Source organism: Podarcis pityusensis (assembly GCF_964106645.2).
Source record: "Podarcis pityusensis genome assembly, chromosome: 5".
Taxonomy (NCBI): Eukaryota; Metazoa; Chordata; class Lepidosauria; order Squamata; family Lacertidae; genus Podarcis; species Podarcis pityusensis.
The window spans coordinates 7,581,755-7,604,321 of NC_138032.1; the positions used below are offsets into that span (position 1 = coordinate 7,581,755).

Genomic DNA, 22,567 nt, shown 5'->3' on the forward strand with positions numbered 1-22,567 from the left:
GCCCCATTTTCCTATGCAATAAGTGCACACAGTTGTCATGTATAGCTTTGTTATTCACTGCAGGCTGAGATTTACTGACTACTGCTGCAACTTGAGATCCTGCTTTAAGCCAAAACAAGCCTCCCTCTGACTTAGCAGTGCCTAAAATCTCACCAGCCTTCTTAATAATGCAACTGTCTCCTTCAAAATACACTTTAAACCCAGCTTTTAGTAAACAATCTACAGACATCAGATTGCTCCTTAATGAAGGCACACAAAGTACATTTTGCAGGCATTCACGAAGACAAGGAACAAAAACTGCACCCCCCGAAATCACTTCGGAAGTACTTCCGTCTGCTAGAGCCACCTGGCTGCGCTGTGCTGAGTTCTTGGAAACAAACAATTCATCTGAATTTACGATGTGCCGAGACGCTCCAGAATCGACCACCCAGACAGCTTGTTTCTCATCAGCAATCTTGACCTCGGCGGTCACCAGCTGAGCCGACTGTTTTTGTTTGAAGAATTTCTTTTTACGCTGCTGCTGCTGCTGCTGATCTCGTCTCTGCTCCTGCACCGGCAACTGAGACTTGACCAACTCCGGACATTGTCGTTTTAGATGCGCTGAAGACCCACATCGGAAACAACGCCTAACAGCAAACGCTGACTCCTCACCAGTACGCTGCTTTTGCTTCACCTCTGGCACGGCATGAGAACTCCTTCCAAACCGCCTGCCAGTAGAAGTCTCTGCAGCCAACGACCTTTCTTGCCTCTTCTGCCATTCTTCAATCAAACGCCCAGTAACGTAACTGACTGATAAATCATGCTCCTGTATGCCTTCTAGAGACAAAACTAAATTATCCCAGCTTTCCGGGAGAGAACTCAAAATAATAGCCACCTTCTCCTGCTGGTCTAACGCACAGTCTCTTTCCTGTAGCGCAGCAAACTTTAACTGTAAACTGTGTAGGTGTTCCTGCATTGTAACCCCAGGCTGTAACATTGCCTTGTACAATGCCTTGCGAATGAACAGCTTGGAAACTGCTGTCTCACGCACATGGAGTTCTTTAAGTGCTTGCCACACACCTCTAGCTGTCTTGATTCCCCTCACATACGGCAACTGGGAATCTTCCAGCCCCAAGACAATTGTGGCCCTTGCTCTTTGGTCTTTATCGAGGTCTTCATCATCAGGCTTCGCAGGAAACTTACTCACCACTTGCCAGAGACGATCCCTCTGCAGCACTGCCTGCATGCGTTCCGACCACAGCAAGTAATTGGAGTCATTCAGACGCTCAAAAACCATCTGAACTGGTTGTGAGGCCATCTTGAGAGCGATGTCCCTGGAACCCGGAACCAGCTACTCACGACCACCGAGAGAGAAAACAGGAACCACAGCACCCAGCACTCACACGCTGCAGCTGTTGTCCTTGTGTCCACTGCGTCACCAGCTCACCACAGTCAGGAACCAGCCAGTGTCCATCTGCTGCACCAACAGGAACAACAACTTCTGGAACTACTGGAACCAACACCGTTGATGCTGACACCACCGCAACTCAGGCTGGCTGCACTGGGCCCATAACCTCATGGAACTTTGAAGTGTCAGGCATAGCCCTATTGGCTTTAGCCCAAACGTAGCAGAGTTTTCCTGCACAGCGAGGAAGCTAGTTGCGGCGGTAATGACTAGTCAGCTAGACTCAGAATAACTATTTACAGGATTTATTAAAAGGAAAAATAAAACCAGCAGAGTTTCTGCATACAAATCAAAGCAAAATAAATCCTTTCCTTCTCTCTCTCTCTCATAACCATACACAGCACTTCTAACTCCTTCTCCTAACACACCTCACATCACACTGTGCTAGCAATCCTAGATAACAGAGTTGAGTGCTGGTCGTTAACCAATCAGAGTAAGTAGTTTCTAGGTCAAGCAGACCTTGGCTTTCTGCCAAGAGTAAATTGACACTGCCTTGAGTTAATTGTGTGAAGCCAGAATCTGCAAGTTTCCCATGAGAATCAATTAACAGAAACTGAACAGAATCAGCCACCTGCCCCCAACTATTCAACTTTTTAATTATTATTTCATTCAGTGTGTGACAAGGCTGGCAGAGCATTGCGAGAATTCAACAAAAGAGAAAAAGAAAAGCATTTGAGCCCGGTCAGGTGTCAAGTAAAGAGATGAAAGATAAAGGGGAAAAAAATCAGAGCTTGTGTAAAAGAGGCAAAGTGGCAGTATTCCAACATAAGACAGAAATAGGGGATCAAAGACTCATATAATCAAAACCAGCACTAGATGAAATCATATTTGGATGGAATGTGCCGACTGTGTCATTAAATAAGGTGCAAAAATAATCGCCAGGCAGCTGCAAAGTCCCAACAGATCCGCTTCCTCTCTGAGAATCCAGACTTAGTGAGTGCATTTATTCGGATGCGGCTATAAATAAGGCTTTTAAAACCCCAATTTGTAATAGACTTCGTGGAAGTGTCCTTCTAGTCTTGAGCTGTTAGCAAACGAGTTATCAGTATCTTTTCTCCTTAATATTGTTCTAGCTGGAAGTTTGCAAAATTATATGTGGCATAGAGAAAGAGGATACTGAGATGTTTTTCTTCCTCTCTCCTAACACTAGAACTGGGGTAGCCGTGTTGGTCTGACGCAGTCAAAATAAATAATAAAAATAAAAAATTGTAAAAAATAATAATCAATTTTTAATTTATTTATTTTTACTAGAACTGGGGGACATTCAAAGAAGCTGAATGTGGGAAGTTTCAGGGCAGATAAATGAAATTGTTCTTCATGCAGTGCATTGCTAAAACTATGGCACTCGGTCCTGCAGGAGGCAGTGATTACCATCAACTTTGATGGCTTTAAGAGAGGATTAGAGAAATTCATGGAGGCAGAGAAGGCTATCGATGGCTCCTAGCCACAATGGCTATGCTCTGCTTCCACAGCTGGAGGCAGCCATGCTTCTGAAGTATCCCAGTTGCTGGAAACCTCAGGAGAGGAGAGTGTTCTTGTGCTCAAATCCTGCTCACTGGTTTCCCCCAAGCATCAGGTTGGCCGCTGTGAGAACAGGATGCTGGACTAGATGGGCCATTGGCCTGATCCAGCAAGCAGGCTGGCTGTAAGTCCCTGTGTCCTTTTAATATATATATATTCTTTATTTTAAAAGGGTGGATCCAGACACGGGGGGGGGGGGGGGATGCTATAAATAAGTCAGGAACTAGATTGTTATAACAAAAGAAAAAAAATCTCTATGGAAAATCGTGTTGTAAAATTTCGTGCTCTCTGGCGCCATCTGGTGTTGCATGTTTATATTCAAATCGCTGTTTTTTTTATTAAAGCAGCTGAGTCCATAGAAAGTATAGTTACAAATAGTACCCATGCAGAAAAAACAAAACAGAAAAAGATACTGTGTACATTACAAAAAAAGGGGGGGGGGACTTGTTGTTGTAGCAAACCGCCCTGTGATACTCCGATGAAGGGTAGCACATAAATTTAACAAATAAATAAATGACGGTTCAGGGCGATGCACTCATGCTCAGGCTTTTCTTTCCTCCATTCCTTCAGATCTTCATGTGCATGGTGTGGCTGCTTCTGCAGATCATTGTTGCGACGCTGTACTACGACCTGCCGCCGCCGCCGTTGGGGCACTCCTCAAAGGCTCCAGTGGCGGCTGAGCGGGACACTGTGGAAGAGGAGGAGGAAAAGCCTCTTGTGCAACACGAGGAGGCAGCGGAGAGCAGCAGCTACGGCAGCACCTCCGCGGAGCGTCGGGAAGCTGTTTCAGGTGACGAGGTTCGGTATGTGCCCAATGGGCACTTGGCTGATGAAGAAGCCTCTTTGGAGAAGACTCCCGCCTATAATTTCAGCTCCATGACAGGTGAGCTCTCTTCCGTGGTGGGTATGGGGCCATCAAAGACAGGGGACCACATTCCCTCCCAGGCAGACTTGCAGGGGCCACATGGCAGTGGTGGGCGGGGCCAGAGGCAAAAGTGGGAGGAGCAGTGGGTGGGGCTTTTACCTTTCTGCAGTAGACTAGCATCTACCCACCTCTCTCTGCCCTCACTGCAGGTGGTAGTAATAATAATAAAATTTATTTGTACCTCACTCATCTGACTGGGTTTTCCCAGCCACTCTGGGTGGCTTCCAGTATATTTGTTGTTGTTGTTGTTTAGTCATTTAGTTCTGTCCGACTCTTCATGACCCCATGGACCAGAGCATGCCAGGCACTCCTGTCTTCCACTGCCTCCCGCAGTTTGGTCAAACTCATGCTGGTAGCTTCGAGAACACTGTCCCACCATCTTGTCCTCTGTCATCCCCTTCTCCTTGTGCCCTCCATCTTTCCCAACTTCAGGGTCTTTTCCAGGGAGTCTTCTCTTCTCATGAGGTGGCCAGAGTATTGGAGCCTCAGCTTCAGGATCTGTCCTTCCAGTGAGCACTCAGGGCTGATTTCCTTCAGAATGGAGAGGTTTGATCTTCTTGCAGTCCATGGGGACTCTCAAGAGTCTCCTCCAGCACCATAATTCAAAAGCATCAATTCTTCGGCGATCAGCCTTCTTGATTGTCCAGCTCTCACTTCCATACATCACTACTGGGAAAACCGTAGCTTTAATTATACGGACCTTTGTTGGCAAGATTCCAGCATATATGAAAACATAATAAATAATAAATCATTAAAGATTAAAAAGCAAGACACACGGCTTGGGGGAGAGCCCTGGGGGCCAGGTCTATGGCCACATCTGATCCCTGGGCCCGAAGTTCTCCATCTCTGATCCAAAGCTTGCCCTACAAGAAGGCACATGGAGAAGACTAGAGCTGAGCCTCCCTTTTCTGGTCTGCAAGTTCAGAAAGTTGGCATGTTGGAGGATGCTGCCTCAACTTTTTCCCCCGTCACCACCTCATAAAACAAGCCAATCAATTTCCAAATGTTCTGGTGGGGACATAGTAGCTCTCGTGGCAGAAGAGGGCCTTGAGAACAGAGCGTCTTCCAAGGAAAGGACAAAATTGGAGGCAGGCAGGGGCAAAGTTAAGGTTAAAGTTAAGTTTCTTAAAAAAATAATTTTACAGGTCCTTGTTTCTCAGTTTGATCCTTTTACCTGGCTTTGTATGTTTCATGGTATTTTATGCATTGTGACTTGCCATTATTTTTTATTGATTACTGCTTAACAATGCTTTATTGTTAAGTGTAAACTGTTTAATTATTATTTGCTGATATTTAACTTTACTGTTAACTATTATATCCTAAAGGATGGTTGAATATTGTTTCATTTGATATTAGTTGTTTATTTTAAAGTTAAGTTTTTATTGTGACTTTTTTGTGTCAGATCAGATTGTTGTGAGGTGTGCAATCTTTGTTGTTTCTTCAGTTTGTGAACCACCTTGTGGTATAATAATATAAAAAGGCGGTATACAGATTAAAAGTGAAATGAAATAATGTCCCGTTCAGCGTTGTTTTGGCTCTTTTGTGCCTCAACGAGATTTGTCATTGCAGAGTACCTGAGGGAAGAGGTGGTGGTTCTGCTGACTGCCCAGTTCATTACGCTCTTCAATCAAACCGCCCTAGAGGTAGGTGACATTTTTGATGTGTTGCATGCTCAGGCAAATCCCATGCTCGTTGTATAGATTGTCCCTCTCCCTTCCTGACTGGTTCTCACACTACCTATCCCTTTGGGAAGCGCCAATTATTTCTCAATATGTCTTTGTTGTTGGTATTTGTTTTGTTTCCCGCCCTGCACCTCAAGTCCTCCCAGCTGCATTTGGAGCAATTTGTAACGCAAAATTAAAATCTGTGCCAAGCAATGAGGTCAAAAGAATAGGGTGGGTCCTAATTTATAGGCGTCAAAGGCCAGAGAGAAGAGGAGCATCTTCAGCAGATGACGAAAGCTGTACAGTGAAGATGTTAGGTACACCTACAGTCACTCACGGATGCATTGTTAAAACTGTGTTTATGGAAGACAATCTTACTCGGCTACGAGTGATTGCCAAAGAAGGGGAGGGGGCGCCACAGCTTAGGAGCTGCCCCAGAAAAAGCCATCTCCCAGATCCCCATTTCCTACGTCTCTTTAGTAGTAGTAGTAGCAGCAGTAGCAGTAGTAGTAATTTATTATTTATGCCCCAACCATCTGGCTTGGTTTTCCAGGCACTCTGGGTGGCTCCCAACAGAACATTAAAAACACGATAAAAAAATCAAACATTAAAATCTTCCCTAAACAGGGCTGCCTTTAGATGTCTTCTAAAAGTCAGATAGTCGTTTATTTCCTTGACATCTGCTGGGAGAGTGTTCTACAGGGCGGGCACCACTACCAATAAGGCCCTGTGCCTGGTTCCCTGTAGCCTCACTTCTCGCAGGGAGGGAACCACCAGAAGGCCCTCAAAGCTGGACCTCAGTGTCTGGGCTGAATGATGGAGGTGGAGACGCTCCTTCAGGTATACTGGGCCGAGGCCGTTTAGTGTGGTGGTGGAACATAAAGGGGACCATTGGTTTCCCCTACGCTCCTGGCTGCTCACGTATGTTTTCTTCATCTAGACGATGGTGACCCCGATCACCCAGAAGTTCTTGAATTTTGGGGAGCTGGAGAACAGCATCATGTATTTCCTCTGCGGTGTGGAGGTGAGTGCCAAGACCTATGGCAAAGAGCCCTCAGACAAGGGACCAAGGTGAGAGTATCCCTCTGGGTACTTTCTTCCCCCCTCCTTAAAATGTGACTTGGTCTGGCTTCTGTAGAACTGAAAGTTGTTTTTGAGGGGGATGTCAATTTCTGTCATGTGTATATTTGTGTGTAAGCGTGATCCCTGCCCAATTTCTCCAACTGTTGCTGCTGGTTAAACAGGTTGGGCAGGCTTTTAAACTCTATGCAAACCGCCCAACCTGTTAACTTTGAGAGAAAATGTGATAAGGTTATTTACCACAAGCCACCCTTTCCAGTCTCGGGGTGGCGAGGGAAGAGGTATCTAGCCCTGGTTACTCATCTGGTTAGTGATACTAGAGAGGGAAGCTAGTATCTAGTGTCCTAATCATTGGAAACTCAGTGTAGCAAAGAGGACATATTTTCTCTGTTTGGGGAAAGCTGTTTTGCTTTAAGCCACTTCCTCCAAAAGGACTTTGAAGGGGTCCCCCCCGTGACAGCTGAATTTATTCATCCATTCATTAAATTCATATACCACCCCTCATCAGAAGATATCAGGGCAGGTCACAGAATAAAATCCAAGATAAAACACAAGCAAACAATTAAACCAAAACAACAACAAAAATAATTGCTCCCACCCCTTCCCACAGATATGTTTAAAAGGCTGTAAGATATTAATCCGCCAAAGGCCTGGTAGAAGAGGAATGTTTTCACCTGGCACCTAAAAATACATACAGTGGTACCTCTGGTTGTGAATGGGACCTGTTCCGGAAGCCCATTTGCAACATGCAAAGAGCGCAACGCGCAGCGGCACGTCTACGCACGCGCGGGTTGCGATTTGCCACTTCTGCGCATGCGCGTGACGTCATTTTGCGCTTCTGTGCATGTGTGAGTGGCGAAACCCGGAAGTAACCCTTTCTGGTACTTTTGGGTCGCCGTGAGATGTAACCTGAAAGAACGTAACGTGAAGCGGACGTAACATGAGGTATGACTGTAATGAAGGCGCTAGGCGAACCTCCCTGGGGAGAGCATTCCACAAATGGGGAGCCACTGCAGAAAAGGCCCCGTTCTCGTATTGCTGACCTCCAGACCTCTCGTGGAGGAGGCACACAAAGAAGGGCCTCAGATGATGAGTACAGAGTCTGGGATGGTTCATGTGGGGAGAGGTGGTCCTGCGGTCCTGACTGGTGCTTATACCTTTGAAGGTGAATAGGTGCTGGAAGAGCAGCTTCAAAGGAAGGTGCTGTTACTGCTGATTGACAGGCTGGTTATGACAACCTCCTTTAACCCCCGGCAAAATTGGGTCACCTGTCGTCATTATGACATTGCCAAAGTTGGCTACCGGGAGTAAGGTATTGGGAATCCAGTCCATCAGCCGGATCCAGTTCTTCATCCCTACTTTCATAGATCTCCCACTCCCTGCCATGATTCATTTTCACCAAGTGTCTGATAAACTGATAACTAAGGCTTAGCTATTTTTGTGGGCGGTGTATGCACCTCTTGACTGCTGTACATGGGTCTGCCCTTGAAGACAGCTTGACTTTGAATCCGGGGTTATATAATGCTGGGTTTTGGTTGACAACAATCTGTTTCCAAGCCAAATTCAAGATGCTCATGGCTGTTTCCTTTTTAAAACATATCTTTACAGGAATTTTTAGTATGGGGAAAAATATTATGACGCATATAGCAACAGGCTATCAAGAATTTAAAACCAGGATAAGTGCAAACGAAGGAAAAATCACCTGGAAAGAGTAACAGAAAAATATATAAATGAAAGAATAAGGAGTGTTTGTTGCTGTATCGTGTTTTTACTATTTTTGTTGGGAGCCCACCAGAGTGGCTGGGACAACCCAGTCAGATGAGTGGCATAATAATAATAATAATAATAATAATAATAATAATCAGAATTATGCCAAGCAAATCATTAGATCTAATACAATGGAATAAGGATTTTCAATAAGAAACGTTGCAATATGTCATGGTAAAAAAGTACTGTTCTTTATTTTATATTAAATGAATTTTTTAGTTATTACTTCACTTTATAAAACAGAACACTTACAACAACGAAGGAAAATTAAAAGTTTTTTTTTTAAAAAAAACCCTATAGCATAGACATGCCATAGGAGTTGTTGGACATGAGTTTAAATAATGCAGTCCAAGTAAAGACTATCAGATCATCAACTATAGTTCTTGATTTGCCAAGCCTGGGGATGAAGGTTGTCTTGAAAATGATGGTTCTGCAGTATATGTTAAGCCTTTAAGGTGTACGCAGCCTCCTTCTCGGTACAAATGCATAGGATTGCACCGTTGATGTCTAGTCATGTGAGAAGTCTGTGATGCTCAAAATGGCCGTCTTCTCTCCCCCTGCCTTCAGGTCATTGCTGGCTTCTTCCTGGTGCGCTGCCTGAGCACTCGCCTGTCTGACCGCATCCTCTTGGTCCTTGGCCTGGTCATCTGCAACATAGCCTGTGCTTGGTGCCTGTTCTTCCTGGTACGGCCCCGAGGTAACGTTGCTGAGCTCCTGACAAGACGCGGTCATGGTTCTTCCATGGTCCTGTTGATCCTCTTTGGTGAAACTGGTATCCTTGATCAGCCCCGTGCCTATGCGAAGCGGAAGCCAGCTCTGCCAGAATTCCCAGTTCCCATGCAGCAGTTGGGAAATGCTGCAGCTGGAATGAACCGGGAGAGCAATAAGAAGTGGTTCCAGAGCCAGGAGTGTTGAGATTCCTGCTTTGCCTGGGGTTGGACTAGATGCCCCTCGGGGTCCCTTCCACCTCTACAATGCTATGATTCTATGACCTGGGAGCCTGGCGCTGCCCTCCAGATCTTTGTCTCAACCTTGAAACTCTCCTTGGGTCAAACCTGACATCCCTCACTGGCCCTGCTGAAATGCTTCCTGCATGTTTTGATGGAAGGTGTATGGGTGTGTTTAGAAACCAGATTACAGTGCTACCTCTGGTTGCGAACCCGATCCGTTCCGGAGGTCCGGCTGCATCCTGAGGAATTCGCAACTGGAGGACCGCTTCTGCGTATGCATGTGGCGTGGTTTAGCGTCTCTGCGCATGTGCACGGCACATAGAGTGCTTCTGCACATGCGCGCTTGGCAAAACCCAGAAAAATACTTCCGGGGTTTGCCACATTCGTATCCCGAAGTTTCCGTATCCAGAGGGATACATAAGCGGAGGTACGACTGTATTGTACAATGGTAAAATTTGCTTTAGTTGCTCCACCCACTTTTGCCTCTGGTCCGCCCACCACTACTATCTGGCCCTCAGAAGCCTACCCAAAAGCGAATGCGGCCCTCGGGGTGAAAAGGGTTTCCTATCCCGGATCTAAACAATTGGCCGCCATCCACAACATGGTAAAACATGTGTTTATTTGGGTAACCAATTCTTATCTCTTTGTGCCTCCCCATCCTCTTCTGGCATCCATCTGTCTCTGGAGACAATGGAGAAGTGTGCCTTTGGGGGTGAGGTCAAACTGTTGGAGATTTACAGCGCCTGCTGTGGCTGTAGAGACTGATACGGGAGAGACATGTTTTGTTGCAGCTGGGGCAGAGGGAGGGGTCTGCTTGTGCTGCTGCAGATGCACGAGGGCATTTCTTCTCTCTGCGCTCCTCCCAGCAGTCATTCCTCCTCTGGCCACTGCTGTGGATGCACAACTTGACTGCCTCAGATCTTTAATGTGGGCTTTGGGGAGGGCATAAAACCCCTTGACTTGTGTGAGAGAGGCAGATGTAATTCCATCTTCCCTGGAGGTGTAAAAATACAGCTAACCTTAGCCTTCAGTTCACCAGCCGTGTGACTTTGGTCTTTGGTTCATGCACTTGACACTGGGAGGTGAATGAGCATCCTCTGATGCAAAATCCATAGGTTTAATTCTTGCCCATGCGGCTTGGAATGCAACGGCTGTGCTTGATGTTACACCTCACCATTCAAAAGGCCACAGGGTTGCTTTGGTGCAAGGCCTGTTCAGACATAGCCCGAGCATCTTTCCCTGTGCAGCGCATGGCTGCAGCATGAAAGTGGTGATGCCATGCATATGTGAATTGCAGATCTTAGGGCAATCGTGTCGGACAGCTCCTTGTTTTCTCCAGTGCATCTGTTCACACAGACAAGGGACGGGCATGTGTGCACAAGCTGATCCCTGCCCTCTCTCTGTGTTTAAGTGGGCTCCATCAAAAACCTTCCACTAGAGGCGATGGGAGGAAATGCCTTTCACCCTCAGTGGTCCACTCATATATACAGATCATCCCTTGTTGCTCTCCATCACCTCGCTCCTCCTTCTTACTGAGTTCAGTGTGCTTTGCTTCTTCCAGGTACCTTTACCATCCTCCTTACAGAGTTGGTCGTGGGCGTTTTCCTGCAAGTCCTGGGCCTTCCCTTTGTTGCAGTCTCCCAAGTGTCGCTCTTTTCTAAAGTCACGGCCGAGAGAACGCAAGGTAAGGCTGTGTCTCAAATTTTAAAATTCGGAGTAGAGTACAGTGGACGCTTGGGTTGCGAACGTGATCCATGCGGGAGGCACATTCACAACCCACAGCGCAGCATCTGCGCACGTGCGGGTTGCGATTCGGCGCTTCTGTGCATGCGCAAAGTGCAATTTAGCGTTTCTGCGTATGCGTGAGCACTGAAACCCAGAAGTAACCCGTTCTAGTACTTCCGGGTTTCGGCGAGTCCGTAACCCGAAAACGCGCAACCTGAAGCGTCTGTAACCCGAGGTCTGACTGTAATTTCTTTGGAAGACAATAAGCGGGCATCCGCCCAACATGACCAGTCCAACAAGCGAGGTGTGTTAGAACTGTGTCACTTCAGGCTGTAGGTGGGGATGCCACTGTTTTTAAAGCTTGTGTGTGTGTAGTTAGAAAACAAATACTGCATGAAGGAAACAATAATGGACCAAGATAACTGGGAATAGAATCTCACCCTATTAATCTAATTTTATAGCTTGCAGGGAGTGTTCAGAACTGGCATTCTCTTCCTTCAGCCTGAAGTAATGCAGTCCCAAGCTGACACCTCAAGGCTCTACTCATGTTCTGCTGCATGTTTGTATTGAGCCATGTGCACACCTGTGTACACACTGATGTGTACTTCTAGTCTTGCATCATCTACTTTCAAAGAAGATTTATCTGTGCGTGGTTCTCCACGCCTTCCTACAAGGGTAGCCACACACTCTTTGTGCAGGAGAAGGAATCTTTCAGTGCTCAGAGCACTGAATAGTTACAGGATCGTCATGGTTTTTTGGGGGTGGGGAGAAAGGGAACTATTCCTTAAATTCGAGCATTCAGTGGCTAAATAGTTCCAGTGTTGTTTTATGTCATGGGTGGGTCCTCTGGTCTAGAGTGGTGCTAGAGCTCCCCCCTTGATCCAAGGTGCCTTAACTGCTATGCACCAGAATTGCGATTCCTGCATTGTGGGGGGCTTGGGCTAGATGGCCCTTGTGACCCTCCTGATAGCTGTCTGGACAGGTAGCATCAAAGCAGAACTCTGCCGGTGCAGGGACACAACCACCTGCTCGCTGAAAGCTTCATATTGTGTTTAAAGCCATCTCGGGGATAGATTGGTCCAGGTGAACTATCTCAAAAGGTCCAGCATCTCTCCCTCTGGCGTGGCTACCAGAGGGCAGAGTGTCTTATTTCTACCAGGATTTCAGTTTCCCAGGCTAGTATTCGCTTCCTGATCAGGCTGCGCTTTCCTGGGTCCAGTTACTGTGTGCGGCATTTGCCCTCTCCAGCCCTTGTTTGCAAGGCTTGTTTGTTGGCTGGTGTTGGATTGCTCTGTGGCCTGATTTCCCTTTTTTCTTTAAAAAGAAAAATGTTCTGCCTCTCGACACCTCCCACTCCTGAGAGCAGCAAAGCATTGTTGCAACATCCTTCCAGGCTTGGGAGAATGACTCGCCTGGGTTTGCTCTGTCTGCCTCGCTGTGCGCTTGTTGGCTTGTCAAGTAACGGAAGTGAAATTGCAGTTCTGTCTTTGCCACTGCTTGCGGTTGGTTGACACGGAGAATTGACTGAGGCACAGCAGGCTGAAGGAGCAGCCAGGACTTTAGATGAAGCAAACACACAACCCAAATGGAATTTGTAACAAAGAACGGGCACTCGAGCTCATTTTCTCCTCCTCCTCCTGTCTATTTTCCTTTTGTGCTGTGTCTTTTTATTGTAAGCCTGATGACAGGGAATGATTTGCTCAAAAAAAAAATTCCTTATCAAACCAAGTCTGTCTTTTAAACTTTTTGTTTTTTTATCACACTAGTTGTGGTCATCAGTGGGCGCATTCGGTTGATTATGTTCTCATAAAGTTTTCTGTTTCTATAACGTTTCCCCTTTAATAAAGCAAATTCATGGGAATCCAGGATCTGAATCATTTTTTCTTGGACCTGTGCATTCCATTTTAACCTTCTGTTTTCAAGTATCAGATAGTTCGTTTTGTCCAATAATTTAGGAAAGGCAGGAGAAACGAATGATGTCAGAGATAACTCAAGTGGAAAGTGGTCACTTTCAGCTCTGGGAATTATCCTGAAGTATCTCTGTTAATTGGCACATTATTAGATGTTAGGATATAATCTATGGTGCTAGTAAATCCTCTGGGGGAGATAAAAGTAAAATAACCCTCTTGATCCCCTTGACCATAACAAAAGGTTATGCTTAATTATAAGTTCAACAAAGATATTTCCCAGCACAGTTAGAGGTGGTGTCCATTGCTGCCCTCTGACAGATTTCAGGTTCGTCCTCCAAGTTTAGTCCAGATAATATTGTATTTTGGGGGAAAACAAGGCCGATCTGGGCATTGAAGCCACCTCCCAAAACAAGCCGAAGGTCTTAAAAAAAATGGATATGGGAGCCTTTAGGGGCAGGGCTGAAGACACTGATAAATATTCTTTAAAATGCTTTCTTCTTCTTCCACAGGGTTCAGCCAGGGTCTCCGTCGCTCTGTAGGGGGCGTGGCCACCATCCTTGGGCCTCTGTGGGCTGGAGGCTTGACCAACAATTTGGACATCATGCTGGGGGTGATGATGGGTCTGCTAAGTCTCCTCACGGTGAGTGCCCAGTGGCCTGGCTGTGGAACTGCATTCTGGGGTCACAGTGAGACCTCCCTCCTTCCTCCTTCCTCCTCTCCCTCTCCCCAGCCCCACCGTGCTGACCCACTCCTCTTCTCTGGCAGATCATGGTGGGGCTCTCATATGCATACCTGGTGGAGCCGCCCAGAAGATACGTGTCATCGCAAACATCTGAAGATGAATGCAGCTCATGACAGCCCCGTCGGATGGAGGTGCTTCTGAAGGAACAGAGAAGGTCCTGCTCACCCAGGTGAGAGCACATGTCTCCCCCACCATCACCCCGGTCTGATGGTTGAGCGTGTGGCTTCTCAAACTCCAGTAGCCAAATGAGGCCTGGAGAAGCTGGCGATGGAGTCTTCCTGCAAGGAGATGCAGAATGATAATCATCATCATAATAAAAAAAAATTATTTATATCCTGCCCTCCCCAGCCAAAGCCGGGCTCAGAGCGGCTAACAACAATAAAAGTAACACAGCATTCTAAAATCAATTCATTCTAAAATCAATTCAGAATCAAATCAATGGCAACCATATCGGCTAGAGTTCTCTGAGGATTACTGAAGGAGGAGGTCAGACTGTGCCTTGGCCAAAGGCCTGGTGGAACAGCTCTGTCTTGCAGGCTCTGTGGAAAGATGTCAAGTCCCGCAGGGCCCTAGTGTCTTGTGACAGAGCGTTCCACCAGATCGGCGCCACAACCGAAAAAGCCCTGGTTCTGGTTGAAGCCAGCCTAACTTCCCTGTGGCCTGGGACCGCCAAGATGTTTTTGTCTGAAGACCGTAAGGTCCTCCGTGGGACATACCAGGAGAGGCGGTCCCGTAGGTATGAGGGTCCTAGGCTGTATAGGGCTTTAAAGGTTAAAACCAGCACCTTAAACCTGATCTTGTACTCCACCGGGAGCCAGTGCAGCTGGTATAGCACCGGGTGAATGTGATCCCGCAGCTAGGACCCCGTAAGGAGTCTTGCCGCGGCGTTCTGCACCTGCTGGAGTTTCTGGGTCAGTCTCAAGGACAGCCCCACGTAGATTGAGGCAATGTTGGTGGGGATTGCTCTGGTCTTCTTTCTACCAGACATGTCTGCATAGTGGTTTAAAAAAATGTATTATTGAGTGTACACACACACACACACACACACACACACACACACAGGGCCGTACCTGGATTTTGATTGAAATCATTTTCTGGTTGTTGTGGAGGACAAGGAAGAACATGTACATCTTTGGTTGGGCCAGACAGATAACTTGGTGGTGGTCCCCTTTTTTGCAATATGGAACAAATGGTCACATTTGCTAATATGGGGGGGAAACCTCCTTTAAAATCACAATTCATAAATGCAAGAGGCTTTCCCCCTCAATAAGTCTTAATTGTGATAATTGAGGTTGTTTTGGTGCTTGAAATTCCATGTTTTCTTATTGTTTTGCATATAAGTTGCACCAATACGTACATGTTGCTCTATTTATTAAAATGTTTTTGCCCTGCGTCTGTCCACATATGAAACTTTGCCTGTGGAATGCTACTGAATCTGAAGCTCAGTTGCTGAAGGTATCCACTGGTTACAAATCAGGAGACCAAACATAGATGATGTGGAACTTAGCAAGCTGCCTTATTCAGAGTCAGACCATTGGTCCATGTAGATAAGTATTTCTCCACATGGACGTCTCCACCTGGATATGTTGGGGATTGAACCGAAGACCTTCTGCATGCATGTTCTTCTGTAAGAGACAGTCCTTTCCCAATGATACCTAATGCTGTGGAGCTAGACTATGTTAGGGTAATTTGCAGTGTGGCGATATTGCATATTTTTGCATTGCTATAATCCCAAGGTAAAGGGAAAGGACCCCTGGATGGTTAAGCCCAGTCAAAGGGGCCTATGGGGTTGCGACACTCATCTCACTTTTCAGGCCGAGGGAGCTGACATTTGTCCACAGACAGCTTTCTGGGTCATGTGGCCAGCATGACTAAACCGCTTCTGGCACAATGTGACACTGTGATGAGTGCCAGAGCACATGGAAATGCATCTACTTGCATTGGTATGCTTTCAAACTACTAGGTTGGCAGGAGCTGAGACAGAGCAACGGGAGCTCACCCCATCGCATGGATTTGAACCACCGATCTTCCGACTGGCAAGCCCAAGAGGCTCAGTGGTTTAGACCACAGCGCCACCCGCGTCCCTGCTATAATCCCAGTGGGGTAGAGAGGAGAGGGAGGAAGCACAGCTGCTCTGTTTTTGGTGGCACCTATAGTTCTGTCCCTAAACAACTTAAATTCATAGGAGCCAGGGATGGGGGAGGAATTCAGTTTGGTTCACATTCTAATGTGAACCTGCCTAACAGCAGCATCTTGGGTGGCTGTCACTGAGCGAAAATACATCATGTCCCCATATGTGCTAACACATTAATAGTAAGGAACCACAGTCTGAAGGCTGAGGTTAGCAAGACAAGATACAGATGAGCAAACAGAGCAACGAGGGGCTTAGGTTCTTGTTCCAGTTGGAGATGAGGGTGAAGGCTTCATTCGTTCAGGGTGGTTGAAACATTAAAAGGAAGAATTCCTCCAAACTGGGCTGAACGAGCAGCAGAATGGCAACTGCAGTTCCATGTGAGCAGGTGCACAAATTCCTTATGACATTTACGTGTTAATAAAGTTGGAACTAGTAGTGGCTGACCAGCAGTGGGACATTGGGATCATAGTGAAGAAGTTGACCCTCAGATGTTCTAATATGGAGTATGGGAAGAAGAGGCTTGTGTCCCCCAAGGAGCCTGGTCTGCCTCATTCCTGCTTCTGTCCTTTTCCTGCAGGTGTCTCTTTGACTGGTGCTGGGCACCCCTGGCTGGAACCCGGTTCCATGTTACTGCTCTCCTGCTGGGATGGGGAGTGGGAAAGAACTTGCCTCCACCCATTGAGCAAATCGCAGCTCAGCCACCAACTTGTGCTATTTCACGTTCCTCCTTCTGGCCAGCTCTCCTGTCACCCACCACCTGGCTGAGGACTCTGCTCCATGCTGCCACCTAAGAGCAAAGAGTGCCATCTCCTTCCATGGCATTCCTAATTTCTTAGCCTGAACGGGGCCTGGCAAGCCATGGAACCGGATTCGTGTTTGGATCTGGACTGCTGTCTCTATGTGGCCACTTCCAGTTTCTCAAGGCCCCTCTTCACCTGGGGTCTGTGGGCACTATATTAAAGCTTGCTTCATTCCAGGGATGGGGAACCTGCTGCCCTCCAGCCATTGCTGGACTCCAGTGCCCATCAGTCCCAGCCAGCAAGGCCAGTGGGTGGTCATGGATGATGGGAGTTCTAGCGTGGCAGTATCTAGGGGGTCACAGGTTTTTCATCCCTGCTGGAAGTCTTTGCATCTCTTGGCGCTGCCCTCTCCCTCCCTTCTTCCCTGCCCCTTCCTGTAGTTGTTGCCACCAAATGGCGCGTGGCATTGTTTCCTTGCAATATCACACATGCGGGCAGTGGGCAATGGGGTCAGCTGCCCTGCTTGCAAGGTGTGACCCTGGGCCTGTTTGGCGAGAGGCACCGGAGCGTAATTGAGAATCATTCTGCATCCTGGAGGTTTGGGCTGCGTTCAAACAGCGACCCTGAGCACAGACTTGCAAGTTAATCTGTCGGTGCTGCCATTTAGGGGCTGAGCTGCGACTTGGAGGGGGGGTCAACACTGGGCAGCTGTCCGAGTAGCAGGTGTGGCTGTCATTTCCATCGGATAAGGATTTGGTGTCAGGGGAGTGCTGAACCCCGTGGCTCTCCAACCCCTGCTACTCAGAACCACATATCCCTCGCCCCAGCTCCAAAGTTAGAAATGAGCCCTGGGTTTCGGGGTGGGGTTTGAAATGTCTTCTGGGAGGGGCTACAGGGAAAAAGCAATGGCTAGAGGCAAAATTCAGGGCCGCCCCTCCAACTTCACTGACTGTTTCCCTTACTGCAGTAGATCCAGACCGTAAGAATGCATAAATACTAATCCGTTAGTACTTCAGTCATTATTTATTTAGACACTTGATATATGCCTTATATTTTAGAAAACCAAGCAACCGCTTACACTTCCTCCCCCCTTCCTGCTTGTTATTTTTGTGATGACCTTTGGTTAGCCACACAACCACACTGCTGCAATAATTAATCCCACTGAAAATGGTCACTAGGAAATTTGCACGCTCAGACTTGCATTTGTTTGAAGCATTTTTAGTTCACTCTTCGAATGAAAAAGGTCACCCGGAGTGGGTTACGGAGAATAACCTTCCCTGCTCTCAAGGTTGCAATCTTAAAAACATGACACCAAAGGAAAACGATTTCTTTTTCTTGTACGGGGAGGGGTGGGAGGAAAGAAACTCAGCTTAGTTTACAAAGTTCTAAAAATGGCCTGCTGGAATGGAAGCGGCTCAAGGAGAGGCAGAGCTGATGGAGTGACACTGCTTCTATGAGCTCAATCATAGAATTGTAGAATTATAGAGGTGGAAGGGGTCCCGAGGGTCATCCAGTCTGACCCCCTGCTGTGCAGGGATAGCTGCTGCCAGGAGACAGTTGAGAGAGGGAAGATCGAATGGAGCTGACTTCTCAGGAAAGGGCAAACCAAATGACTAAGGAGAATAGCAGTTCCCCTAGGAGGGAAGGATACAACAGATGGAGCTTCTTAGTTTAGAGCAGTGGTTTTCAACGGCCGCGGCACCCTGGGGTGCCTTGGATGATGGTCAGGGTGCTGTGGACAACACTGGCCTCTGTCCTCCTTTCATTCCCTCCCTCGTCTGATGCCTCCTTGCATCTCTGCCTCTCAAAGACTTGTACAGCTGTTTGTTGCAGCAGCCCTGGCTACAAACTCTGCAGGTGAATGATGCCTCGGGGACTGCTGGTTGCCAGGAGCTGACGCGGCCTTGGGATAAGCAAGCAAATGGGTGATGTAGCCTAGCCAGCCAGTCCACCAGCCTTAGCTGTTGGGAATGGACGAACGAGCCCCAGGCCCCTGTGGGGCAGTGTGAAGAGGCACCTCTCTTTGGGGCAGGGGGTGGGACAGCTCAGAGACTGGGGGCTGTAGCAACGGCTGCCAGAGGACACCCAAGGAGAGGGGAGAGGAGGCTGAGGGAACACTCCACAAGGGAGGATGTTCGAAAAAGGGTGAGAGGCTCCCAGCTCTGCAGGCAAGGGGTGACATAACTGGGCTCCTGAGCCCCCCAGGGGTGTCACAGAAGAATGTAGTTGGTCAGGGGAGCCATGGACTCAAAAAGCTGGAAAACCTCTGGTTTGGAGAAAAGACCCACAAGAGACGACATAGTAGAGGTTTATGAAGTTATGTGTGGCATGGAGAAAGTTTTTCTGCTCTCATAACACCTGAACTCGTGGACATACAGTTGGTAGCCTGCAATTGTTGTTGTTATTATTTGACTGCCTGCTGAGTAGCCCAAATTTTCATGCTGGACTTGGAAGGGGGAAGCCTCATCCATAGCCTGCATCAAAATGCAAGCTGTGAGCCTATCAGGCCATTTTAAATAAAAGTATTTTACCAAGTGGGCTGGTGGGTGAAGGTCTGATGATGCCACTCCTCTATCATTTGCTTCATTTCTGTGCTGGCCAGCAGCTCCTCTGGGTAGCACATAAATCAAGCAGGTCAATGAAGGAGTAGTTCAATCTGTCCATCCCCCACCAGCCTATTCACTCACCTGCATGGAGTCCCCAGTCAATTATGGCAACCAGGTGAGTTGCGAAATGCAAAGCTCCCTTCCAGCGTATCATCACGTTTGTCAAGTGTGAGCCGTGTGAGAAGCAGCGGCCCTGAAGGAGAGATGTCCCATGCAATATCACTGTGCCACGTGGTATCTATGAACATGATGGTGCTCGTCGTGTAACACTATTTTCCCTACATGGAGGTGGGTCTGGGCAGCTTTTGAAATGGCTTCTCCGATAACAATTCCCCACCGTGCAAATAAAAATGGCTTGCACCATGTGGCAGAGGGAGAGCGAGAGTGTTCATGCACTTCACACAAGCAGTCCGGCATGTGGCGATGCTTCTCTGTGGTTGGGGTTCAAGTGACGACCGCCCTGCAGGCTCTGTGCCCAGATAAGTCCTTTAAAGATGCCAACACAGGATTCCATCCCAACAGTCTTTCCATGTGTCTCAGTTTCTTGCGTTTGTCTCTCTCTCTTGGATTTCTGTACGAACAACAAAAATAAACTGACACCCTACTGAAACTGCCTGAGATAATTTAATACCGTCTATAAAAGGCTAGCTGAATGTATGAAACTGCCTCATCTCTTGAAGGCCGCTCACTAGTTGCTATTATTGAATTTCACCTGTGGGTAGCTGCTGGGGACTCAGATAGCTGAGCGGCACCATTTAAATTTCCAATATACCCAACGAAGTTGTAGGGGCTTTGCAAGACACATGGTCACCCTAGAGGGGAGGTACCACAGGAGTACCACAAAGGGAAGTAGCTGAAGTATAGCTTGCCAACCTTGATGGCTGCTGAAGAAATACAACATATGCTGTTAATAATGATTGTGCAACCCGTACAGCACATAGGCGACAATTATTCACACAATTAATATTAATATACTGAAGAAGCCCAGAAAACTGTGCTCAGGGAGTGGGCTATCAGCCAACCCCAATAAATTGGCCCTGTCGGGGGCGAAATAGCAGCTCTTCAACTTTATGGACTGCTAGGGCGAAACAGAAAGCAGAGACATCACCTTGCCAACAAAGGTCCGTATAGTTAAAGCTATGGTTTTCCCAGTAGTGATGTATGGAAGTGAGAGCTGGACCATAAAGAAGGCTGATCGCCAAAGAATTGATGCTTTTAAATTATGGTGCTGGAGGAGACTCTTGAGAGTCCCATGGACTGCAAGAAGCTCAAACCTATCCATTCTGAAGGAAATCAGCCCTGAGTGCTCACTGGAAGGACAGATCCTGAAGCTGAAGCTCCAATACTTGGCCACCTCATGAGAAGAGAAGACTCCCTGGAAAAGACTAGATGTTGGGAAAGATTGAGGGCACAAGGAGAAGGGGACGGCAGAGCCCGAGATGGTTGGACAGTGTCCTCGAAGCTACCAGCATGAGTCTGACCAAACTGCGGGAGGCAGTGCAAGACAGGAGAGCCTGGTGTGCTCTGGTCCCATGGGGTCACGAAGAGCCAGACACCACTAAATGACTAAACAACAGCAACAGGGCGAAACAGGGATAGAACACTGGAACCCTGTTTTCAATCTGCCCTTCACAGCTACCGGGAACATCACTGAACTTACTTATCTTCTTCTTGAACTTACCTAAAAAACAAGAAAAAACAAAAATTGAGTCAAGAAGTTGGATGAACTTAGTAAAATCTGACACTGCAAGTTCACTTTATTTTGGATAGCTTATAAGTTTTCATGGCGACTTTCTAAGTAGTTGTCTTATTCTCACAAATCTGATAAATGGTGGGAAATTGTTTTTTGAACAAGAATATTAATTGTGTGAATAATTGTTGCCTGTGTGCTGTACGGGTTGCACAACCTTGATGGCTGGGCAAGTTCTTGGAGGTGAGGGTTATTGATGGCAATTCTCTGCCTCCATGGTTGGAGGCAGCAATACCAGTTGCTGAAAAGCACAGGAGGGGAGAGTTTTCCGGCTGGCCTCTGTGAGGACAGGATGCTGGGCTAGATGGTCTTAGGAGAAGGTCAAGAGGAAGCCTGTTCCACCAGGGGGCTCTGTGCCACCACAAATGAGAACATAGCAGAAAACCACTAATAGCATCCCAAAGGAGAGAGGAGGGCATTTCCTTTCCTATGGCTGCATAAAAGGAAGAATGGCAAGGTGGGAAATACAAGTGCAGACACGCTCGGCCCAGAAGCAGGGTGGCTCTCATTTGAGCACGAGCCCAAATGGTTGGTGCTGGCTGTGAAAGTGGCTGGGTGTTGCACAAAAACTGCCACCCTGTGCATGGGTTATCTCCCCTGAATCCCTCCAGCTCCTTTGGGTCTGGGCTGTGGCTCTGAACCAGTTGCCCACTCCCCTTTGAGGATGGAAAGCTCTTTACGCAAACCTCATGCAATACGCCTGGTGCAGGTCTGGTTCAGGTTGGCGTGGTTTCTTTGAAATTTGAACACAGGAGTGGCGCAGCCAAGGCCAGCTTGGCCCAGAGTTCATGGGGCAAAATGCCCTCGGCCTGTTCTCTGATGGAGCTCAGCTGGGAGGAGTTTGCAGGGCTCTCTCTACCTGGTGATCTCTCACAGCATGGTGGTTCTTTGGGGGCCAAGGAAAGCCGAGGGTTCCAATCCCTTTGATAGCTGCACAGAGGAAGAGGGGAGCCTGAAATTACATGCCAGGTAACTCAGTGCTATGACTTCCATAAATTATGGAAAGTGAACAAATTTACATGATTGATCCAATTTTGCATAATTTATACTGTTTGCTGTGCAAAGAAGTAGAAGCTGTGCAGGGCACTAAAATCAACACATGTAAACACACAAAGTACCTCTCTGGCTCTCTGAGATCTTGGCACATTTCAAACCATAAGGGTTATTTACAATATCATCCTTTCCTGAGCATCCTCTTCCAACTCGTAATGTTGGTGCGTGTGAGGCTGATGCTGCCATGTGCATCCTCCGTAACAAATTGCATTCTGGAAATTGTTCTCTTCCAACTCTTTCCTTTCTGAAATACATCCAGAAACCGCAGGGAGTTAAGTTCAAGTCCTGCCTTTGTTTGGCCTTCGACTCTTAGTCTCAGTTTCCACCTAATCTGTAAAATGGGAATAGAAGCAACTGCCTTTTATCTGAAAATGGGCAGAGGAGGAAGGAGACCACAAAGCACACAGACCATTGATTCCAGAGCCCTGCTGGGTGTTTGGTGGCAGGAGAGAGGGCAGGAGAAAAGGGAGAGAGGAACCCTTCCATTGTGGGCTGTATAAACCTAGGTCTTGGGACACCAGAGGTCAAATTCCCACTCAGCTATGAAGCTCACCTG

At 47.4% G+C, this 22,567-nt stretch overlaps 1 protein-coding gene and 1 long non-coding RNA gene across 3 annotated transcripts in view; one reads left to right on the forward strand and one right to left on the reverse strand.

The window, feature by feature from the left end:
* LOC308478405 (major facilitator superfamily domain-containing protein 8-like) overlaps positions 1–19,818 on the forward strand; it is a 34,246-nt gene extending 14,428 nt beyond the window's left edge. Inside the window, exons 6-13 of one of the 2 annotated variants that reach the window (XR_013987040.1) lie at positions 3,536–3,848; positions 5,460–5,533; positions 6,495–6,578; positions 8,969–9,098; positions 10,913–11,035; positions 13,496–13,626; positions 13,752–13,897; positions 16,440–19,818. Coding sequence is in view for 1 of the 2 variants with exons in the window: in XM_081008102.1 (XP_080864228.1) it covers positions 3,536–3,848; positions 5,460–5,533; positions 6,495–6,578; positions 8,969–9,098; positions 10,913–11,035; positions 13,496–13,626; positions 13,752–13,841 (945 nt within the window). In the remaining variant the exon portion in view is untranslated. Of the gene's footprint in view, positions 1–3,535; positions 3,849–5,459; positions 5,534–6,494; positions 6,579–8,968; positions 9,099–10,912; positions 11,036–13,495; positions 13,627–13,751; positions 15,120–16,439 lie in introns of those variants that run through there. The other variant, XM_081008102.1, reaches the window with a different exon arrangement.
* Positions 18,898–20,532, reverse strand: LOC308478537. The gene is made up of 2 exons (XR_013987119.1): positions 19,477–20,532; positions 18,898–19,446 (listed from the first exon to the last, which is right to left on the reverse strand). It is a non-coding gene; the product is annotated as an uncharacterized lncRNA (long non-coding RNA).
* Between the last annotated feature and the right edge of the window lie 2,035 nt (positions 20,533–22,567).